The sequence below is a fragment of the Myotis davidii genome, unplaced genomic scaffold, assembly GCF_000327345.1.
Source record: "Myotis davidii unplaced genomic scaffold, ASM32734v1 scaffold44, whole genome shotgun sequence".
Lineage (NCBI taxonomy): Eukaryota > Metazoa > Chordata > Mammalia > Chiroptera > Vespertilionidae > Myotis > Myotis davidii.
In genome coordinates, this window is record NW_006299705.1 from 12,967,400 (window position 1) to 12,976,883 (window position 9,484).

The 9,484-nt window shown below is 35.4% G+C and overlaps 1 protein-coding gene across 1 annotated transcript in view; it reads left to right on the forward strand.

Moving 5' to 3' along the window:
* ADGRV1 (adhesion G protein-coupled receptor V1) overlaps positions 1–9,484 on the forward strand; it is a 481,118-nt gene that overhangs the window by 73,897 nt on the left and 397,737 nt on the right. The window contains 3 exon segments of the mRNA XM_006775582.2: positions 2,968–3,144; positions 4,498–4,678; positions 5,673–5,875. Of these exon segments, the coding sequence (XP_006775645.1) occupies positions 2,968–3,144; positions 4,498–4,678; positions 5,673–5,875 (561 nt within the window).

Sequence of the window (9,484 nt, forward strand, 5' to 3'; positions counted from 1 at the left end):
GAAGGGTCCCAGGTTCGATTCCGGTCGGGGGCATGTGCCTTGGTTGCGGGCACATCCCCAGTGGGGAGTGTGCAGGAGGCAGCTGGTCGATGTTTCTCTCTCATCGATGTTTCTAGCTCTCTATCTCTCTCCTTTCCTCTCTGTGAAAACTCAATAAAATATATTGAAAAAAAATGCTGAAGGCAATAAACACCCTTTAAAGACTTCTGAGTTGTATTATACTTTTTACATTTGTATAGACTTATAAAGTAATATCAAAGTTAAAATGAAAATATAATCACGTTAAATAATGCAAATATGTAGAATATGACATCATCTACTCTTTGGCATATTGAAAGAGATGAGAATTATTTTTTTTATTTATTCCCTCGTAACCAGGAATACCATGTCCTGGCAAATAGTAGGCGATTAATAAATTAAAACTGATTGAATGAATAAACCTGTATGCAGTTTGGAGCCCTGATGAGGCTTACTTTGGATCCCAAGTGAAACCTATACTGAACAGATGATGGTTCTATAGACTAGTAACCACACTCCCATGTTGCCTTCCTGTATTTTATATTTTATGTACTTTATATGTTATTTTCTCTCCACCTTATTTTTGCCCTATTTTTATATGTCCTATAATCTTGTATATCACCTAATTATAAATTAATGAGGTTGCTCTTTATAGTGATTCATAGAACTTACTAGTCTCATTATTTTACATTTATAACTAATACTTGGGATATGTTTTATGTTTATAAACTCATGACTTAAGACAAAATTTAGAGACATTTTGAGAGCATCTTTGTAAAAGTGAGAATATTATTTAACTTGGCCTGTGTTTGGTTTTAAGTGCCTGCCATATGTTATGTGAATAGATTCCTTTAGATAGAAGTGATATTGATATAATCTGATATCACTCATCATCACCCAAGCATGTGGCAAAATAAAAAATTAATTGGACGTGTAATTGTTTACCTTTAATCTTCTATTTCAATAGAGAAAGCCAATTCATGGCTCAGAATGGTACATTCTTTTTTTCTAGGAAAATACATTATTAAGAACTCTTCTCAATGTTAACCTTTAAAATTACTCTTGTGCTGGTCTGAAGACTTGGCAACCGCCTGACTTGAAAGGGAAAACAGTAATGGCTTGTATTGTTTCTTGTGAAAAAGGAAGTGATGATGGTTCTGATGATTATTATTCGGTGTTTTGCTCCTTCATATATTGGCCCAAACATTTGCTTGTATCATCAGTCTAAAGTCAATTAGATGAATATTTTAATAGTAGAAAAAATATTTTAATGATTTAATCTCTCTGCTGTTATCATCTTCTTATTATGATAAGTTCATCCTCTGGTTCAGTATTTCCCAAATTGGACAACCTTGGTTGTTTTGGGCTCCCCATGCCAGTCGACCCGCAGGCAAATAAAGGAGTCACAGTATTGCCCCTGGGTGCGTGGTCTTGTTCATTCTGAGGCACCAGAGTTGCTGCCACACTTTGGAGTAAGAGTGCTGATGTTCAGTAAAACTCAGAGGATTTACTGGTGCACCAAGTGCTTCATGCTCATTGATAACTTTTAACTTCCTGTTTGTAGACAAATTTCAAATCTGTTCTCTCTAGCCCTAATGTCAGTACTGAAATGGCTTTATCTAATGTTGATCAGAGTGCTTATGATTGATATGAAAACCAGTGACATATATAAAGATTTATATTTTGATCTCCATTCAATTGTAGTTTTTTCCAGTGAATTGTGTTTGCTCACATAAAACAGAAACTAAATCAAGAGACTCAGAATTTAAGCATATGAAGACCATATTCTAAAAGATAGTACAACTTCTTGCTCCATAAAATGAATAAGCACTATCTTAAAGTGTTTAGATAAAAATGTTTTCTACATAACACACACACACATACACAACACGTGTGTATGCATATATATAGAGTTGACTCTGCATCTCTGCAGATTCTGTATCCTTGGTTTCAACCAAATGTGGATCAAAATATTTGAAAAAAAGTCACGTTGTTGCTGATAGGTACTGTGTAGTTGTGCAGTTGTAGTAGGCCAGTGGTGGTTGTATCTGTATGGAACATATGAACACACATTTTTTTTCTTATTACTATTCCATAAGCAATACAGTATAACAGCTATTTACATAGCATTAAATTATATTTGGTATTATAAATAATCTAGAGATGATTTGAGGTATAAGAAAGGACGTGTGTAGGTTATATGCTAATGCTACACCTTTTTATATAAGGGACTTAAACATTTGCAGATTTTGAAATCGTTTAATGGTGTGGGTGGTCTTAGAACCAAAAATAACCTGTGGATACTGAGGAATGACTATGTTTATATGACAGAAATGTCAAAACTAAGTTAAGCAAGACATAAATGTCCTTGACCTAACTATTCTCTCCCCACCAGGCATTTCTCAAGGCTCCCCCTACTTGCACTTACACCACCCTCAACATGATTCTCTCTGATCCACTCAATTATATCATGTTCAGGCCAGGAGTGTTCTCCTGATGTCATGTTTCACCCTCTACCTCTGACTTCTGCCCCAAGTGTTCTGTCTGTGCTTCACTCATAGAATTTGAGTTGTCTTTTTCTTTAGACTTATCCAGAGAAAAGACCTGTGCTTTTATTTTTTTCAAAAAATCCTTTGTATCCATAGTATCTACTATAGTGACTGGCACAGAGAAGGTATCAATGAATGAATTATATGCGCAGTTAATTTACTATCATTCTGTTTGCTTTATTTATCCCTATAAAAGAACAAGATACAATGAATGGAGTCAGTTATTTATTTATTTATTTTTTAGCAGGCAGAAATATTTCTGGAGGGATGTAGAAGCCTCCTTGGAGTTGTAGAAATTCACAGAACTAAGATTATGGTAAAAGGCTTGTATGGAAGCATTGTGATTGTATCACTGATCTGAATTGCAATATAATTATAAATATTTTATGTTCAATTTCAGATCGCAGAGGAGGGGTCCACCATTTCGTGTGTGGTGGAGCGGACCCGAGGAGCTCTGGGCTACGTCCATGTCTTTTACACCATCTCGCAGATCGAATCTGACGGCATTAATTACCTTGTTGATGATTTTGCTAATGCCAGTGGCACTATCACATTCCTTCCTTGGCAGAGATCAGAGGTAAACCCTACCTTCTTTGTTTCTTTGACAGGCTCCTGGAAAGCTCTTTCTGATCTGTTCTGGTATTTATTTGCAGCTTCTTGATATTCAAGCAGTTTAAAATATTTAGGCAATTAGGTATGTGTCAGGGTATAAAATATTAAAATTTTTTTTTTATTGATTTCAGGGAGGAAGGTATAGGAAGAGAGAAACATCAATGATGAGAGAGAATCATGGATTAGTTGCCTCCTGCATACCCATGATTGAGCCCGCCCACGTGCCCGACCAGAAATAGAACCGTGACCTCCTGGTTCATAGGTTGGCGCTCAATTACTGAGCCATGCAGGCTGGTCTAAAATATTTTTGTATTTATTTATGCAAAAGAAAATTAAGGATTTTGAATGGTGTGATGTGTGTTATAGTTTCATGTGTACCTTAATCCCAGTATAATAAAGGTGGTATAGCTTGGAGGTTTATTATTGCAGGGTTTTTGTTATTACTGATACAATGGAAAACGGCAGAATTCTGAATGGTATTTTTTCAGGCAATGAGAAATTCTTGCAACTATAATCTCATTTTATTTTTAAATTTGGAAAGAATGGGGTGATTTTTTTTTGTTTTGAATTACAAGTGCTCTCCAGTGTACCCAAAACTTTTGATGAACCATCATTGCATTTCTGAATAGATGCTCCAGAAATAAATGACACTCTTTGTAAGTGAAATTGGGATGAGACCTCTTCCTATATCAGAATTATCTTTTTTAAAAATACATTTAGTTATACCTTGATCAGTTTCAAACACTTTTCACTAAAATGAACAATTATTTTAGTATGTATCAACACTTGAAAAATATTTATTGCTTCAATTTTAATGTACACTTGATGTTTTGGAGTCACTTTTCATAGCAACATTTGTCAGCTTGCATTCTAGAGGCAAGACATCTTAAATCATCAGGCTGTTGAGTGTTCCTTTTAGTTAAAGAGCAGTGACATTATTTTGGATAGTGAGCACATTGGCTGTGTCATGTATTACTTTCTTAATGAAAAATTAACATTAGCCTGCCCAGTGTGGCTCAGTGGTTGAGCTTTGATTTATGAACCAGGAGGTCATGATTCAATTCCTGGTCAGGGCACATGCCCAAATAGTGGGCTCAATTCCCTAGTAGAAGGCATGCAGGAGATAGCCAATCAATGATTCTCTCTCATCATCGATGTTTTTATCTCTCTCTCCCTTTCCCTTCCTCTCTGAAGTCAATAAAAATATATTAAAAAACACACAACACAAATATAATTTAATTGCTATTCTATTCTGGGAAGTGATAAATAATTTATACATTCCTCATTGCTTAATGCCTCTGGATTTTTATTTGTGTAGGTTCTGAATATATATGTTCTTGATGATGACATTCCTGAGCTAAATGAGTATTTCCGTGTGACATTGGTTTCTGCAATTCCTGGAGATGGGAAATTAGGTTCAACTCCCACCAGTGGTGCAAGTATAGATCCTGAAAAGGAAACTACAGATATCACTATCAAAGCCAGTGATCATCCATATGGTAACTAAGACCTTTTGCAAGAATAAGCCTCTCTTCTCTGGGTGTACATGGTCTTGTTAATAAATTCGTAAGTGATTTTTTTTTTACAAATGATTTATGTAGAACTCCTTCAGACCCTCTTGCTTCTCAGCTCTTGAATTTCTAAGCTCCCATTTTGAGGGACATTGCTTATGAAGGAAAATTTAAAGATTAATTTCTGAAGTTTAATAATATATTTTCAAAAGTATATGTAGGATTATTTAAAATGAATGAAAGTGTTTCCCTTCATGGCTATCAAAACATTTAAAAATATTATCCTAGTGTGATAAGTTAACATCTAATTAATTTAAATACTTTGTAATTTATTAAGCGTTAGGAAGTGGAGTTGTTATTATATAATATATATTAAATTCTTTTGTCTTATGCTGAAAAGTTATAAATTCCTTAATTGGGGAACTATTATAGATGTTTGTCCTAATAAAACTGAAACTGTTTTATGCATTGAAAATTAATAGTTCTTTGGTAGGAATAAAGCAAGAATATCTATTAAAAGGTCTGTGTAGGAATGGGGGATAAAAAAGGAATATCTGTAATACTTTCAACAATAAAGATAAATAAAAGGTCTGTGTAGAAAAAGTGGGAGGCTCTTCAACTCTTTTCATAGTTAAATTTAAAAAATGTATTACAAATCTTAAGTTCAAGAATGAATTCTAGAGACCCAAATATGAGTAAATGTTTGATGATATATACTTTAATACCCTTTCACTATTCTTTTTATTGATACTTAGGTCTGTTTTTTTAAAGACTTTTTTGGCTAGAGACAAGAACAATTAACCCTTTAATTTTTAACATTCTGAAAACTAAACATTTTGTGTCAAAAGCATGTTAATCAAATCGCCAATAAAGTCCTTTATAAATGATCAAAACAATTGTGCAAGACTGTTTCCAATGAATAAGCAATTCTTCCCCATAAGAAATTGGGCCAGAATGCCCTGCCTCTCCCTGTATCTGCCAGGCTTGCTGCAGTTCTCCACCGGGCTGCCTCCCCAGCCTGAGGACACGATGACCCTGCCTGCAAGCACTGTTCCACACGTCACGGTGCAGGAGGAGGACGGAGAAGTTAGGCTGTTGGTCGTCCGTGCACAAGGACTCCTGGGGAGGGTGACGGCGGAATATAGAACAGTGTCCTTGACAGCATTCAGCCCTGAGGACTACCAGGTAAATCACTTCATCCTTCCGAAGTGGTATTTGCTCTTGTAAAACACACAGTCCTCGGGAGGAGCGGAAGGGACTTGGCGCTGTACCTGGGGCATAACTCAACAAGGAAAATAAGCACCGATGGCTTTGTAAATTTGTGTAAATTAATGTGCTTCAGCCCCTTGAAGCCAGAATCTTAAATGGCTATCATGCTGATTTCACTGGGACCTGATATTTGTCATAGGCTTCACCTGTATTTATTTTCATGTGACAGGTTTTGTTCTGATATATTTAAAATTGTATTTCTTACACAGTTTAAATCCTCTTGTCTGTATCCATCAAACAAAACCAAAATGATAAAGAAATTATATGTTCATGTCTTTCAATTTTAATTGTTTTTTTTTTCTCCAAGTGAGAAGCAGTGTGGTACTGGGAAAAAAAGCCCAGTTAAATTTCTCTTGTCCTGACATTTATTGTAGCTCTACCTACTTTGGTATGAAACATATTCCACAAGACATCTCCGCTTGGTTCGTATTGTCTTCTCCGCATCCTATTAAAGAACACTTTAGTTCTTATATTGTCTTCAGTTTCTAGGTAATCTGAACATTCCCACTTTCCAGTTGGATTAGCCTTTAATGTAATAACTAAAACAAAAACAACACAAACCTCCGTTCCCCTTCTCCATTACTGGTGGAAAGCTAATACCTTAGGGGACATTTGTGAGGATTTTCAGTGGCCTAGATGCCCTGTTTCTCACTTGTTACTACTTTGAATCTTTATATCTGGAAACCTGATAACCTTTGCTCTTACCAAGTCTCTATGATGCTTCATATCTCTGGTCTGTGTTAACACAGAAGTAAGATTTTGAAGCTGTGCATGTGAGTACATGTGTACGTGACAGGGAGGGTGGGGAGGTGCCAGGAAGGATCTGTACAGAATAGGAGACAATTGTATATCAGATATCACTGTTCTGTTCTATATTCTCATATACGAAGATACAGGTGATTCTCACTATCCAGGTATTTACTTTAGCTCTCAAGTGATATTAACCAACTTATTAATAACTGACTCATAGTTGTGGGAAGTGTTCAGAGCTGGTACTCTGAGAGACAGGTGGGTGATGACATAGTCTGGGTAATCAAGGAAAGCTTTCTTGGGGAATTTGTATCCGTGCTGAACTCTGAAGTTTAGAATTGGAGGAGAAAACCAGTAAGCTAGATCCGTGGTCGGCAAACTGTGGCTCTCGAGCCACATGCGGCTCTTTGGCCCCTTGGGTGTGGCTCTTCCTAAGCCTGAGGAGTACCCTAATTAAGTTAATAACAAGGTACCTACCTATATAGTTTAAGTTTAAAAAATTTGGCTCTCAAAAGAAATTTCAGTCGTTGTACTGTTGATATTTGGCTCTGTTGACTAATGAGTTTGCTGACCACTGAGCTAGATGAAGGGGAAAGAATTACTTGAAACTGGTAAAATGGCATGAATCAAATGGTAACATGGCCCTAATTAGGGAAAAGCACAGGCTGGCAGAAGAACAGTAAGAAGACCAGTATTTCTGGAAAGATGAGAGATAGTTGTGGTGATAAAAGATAAGGTATGCAGAGACTGGGTCATTTTAGGCTTTACAGACTCTGTGGCTTTTATTGTGAAAACAAGGAGAAGTAATTGAAATTGTTATGTATTTATAAAATATCATTAGGCTGACCCATGGAGAATGGAATTAGAGTATGTAGATACTGCATGCAGAAAGACCAGTAAATAGTCCATTTTATGGAGCAAGGCAAGAGATGATAGTATCTGGGACTGGGCAGGCAACAGTGTAGATGAAGTAGGTGGGCACAAGAAATATTGAGTTAAATGGTAGGATTTGAGGATTGTTTAATGTGAAGGATAAAGCAAAGAGGGTATCAAAATGACTCCTTTGTTCCTGGCATAAGCAACTTGCTACTCTACAACTTTGTGCTGACGAGAGGATTAGGTAAGGCATAGATTTTAAGGAAGATCAGAATTTAAAATTCTAACAGAAATTATACGAAAAATTCAAGATAGATGTTAATACTTAAGTCTGGAATCAGAGGTTGGAAATAGAAATTTGAGAGTTGGGAGCGCATGTGATAGCCTAGAGTATGATAGTTTTGTCTAAGGAGAGAGTTTAGATTCTGATGAACAGCAATTTTTAGAGATCACAGGAGAATGCTAAAATTGACAAACAACACTAAAAAGGTAAGACAGGAGAGTGGGATATGGTGGAATATGGAGAAGAACATGTTTCCTGAAGAGGAAGTGGCCAATTGTGTAAGATTTGCTAAGGTCAAGAAAGATGGTTTCCTAAGACAGTCACATGTTATTTCTGTTAAGACTTGCAGAATTACCCCACTGACAACTATACTCCTGGAAAAGTTAATAACTTCCTTTTTTGAGCTAACTATGTGCCTTTTATTGCAGTTGTTACTCTGTTTGAATTATTGGATCACATACTTACACTTCTTCTGGAATGTTCTTGATGGAGTTAGAGACTTGTTTTGACCATTTAAAAAATATGTATATTTTTATTGATTTCAGAGAGGAAGGGAGAGGGAGAGAGAGATAGAAACATCAGCAATGAGAGATAATCATTGATTGGCTACCTCCTGCATGCCCCCTACTGCCCAAAACCCTGGGTATGTGCCCTGACCCAGGATCGAACCATGAACTCCTGCTTCATAGGTAGAGTCTCAACCACTGAGCCATGTTGGCTGGGCTGTCTTGACTATTTTTGAATTTGAAGTATCGAAAATGGTGCCATGCACATGCTATATATGTTTGATAAATATTAAAAAAGTTAATGAATGCGTGATTAAGGGAGTTGGTACTTGGGTTGCTCATTTTACCTTTGATATCATTAATAGTTCAATAAGATGATATATATGTTACACAAGGTGGCATTAGAAAAACTTAATATAAAAATGTATGCTCATAAGTTTAGGGGAAAATGCTTATATAAGAAATAGAAAAAAGGGCCTTAAGACTGAATTTAAATAACGTTTTGTTTCTTATAGTATGTGAAGATCTATAATATGGGAGACCTATATTATACAGTGCAGTTTCAAGTATAGACAAGGAAAAGTTAATGTCCAATGGACCCATATTTATTATTGCTTGGAAAAACTCTCAGGACAGAAATGCCATTATTATTATGTATTATATATTTAAATTACTCAGTTATATAATTTAAGTAATTCTAAACATACTTGTTCAAGAGAATTTTGGTCATCTCATGGAATTCTTCAGAAATTTATATTTCTCATTTGCCTGGATTATATTTTTTATGAATAGGCAAATAAGAAAGAAAAATTTTTTATTTTATTTAGTTGGGGAATGTTTAGTTGGAATTTATATTTAACACTATATGTATTTACTTCAGTATTTCTAATTTTATATTTACTTAGGTTCTTCTGTTTCAGTATTTAAAATAATTTTGGACAGAGAACACTCTCATTTTGTACATTCACATACAGAATAATTATAATCTAATGGATAAATCTCTCATTTGCATTTCAGAGTGCTGCTGGTACCTTAGAATTTCAACCAGGAGAAAGATATAAATACATTTCTGTTAATCTAACTGATAATTCTATCCCTGAATTGGAAAAA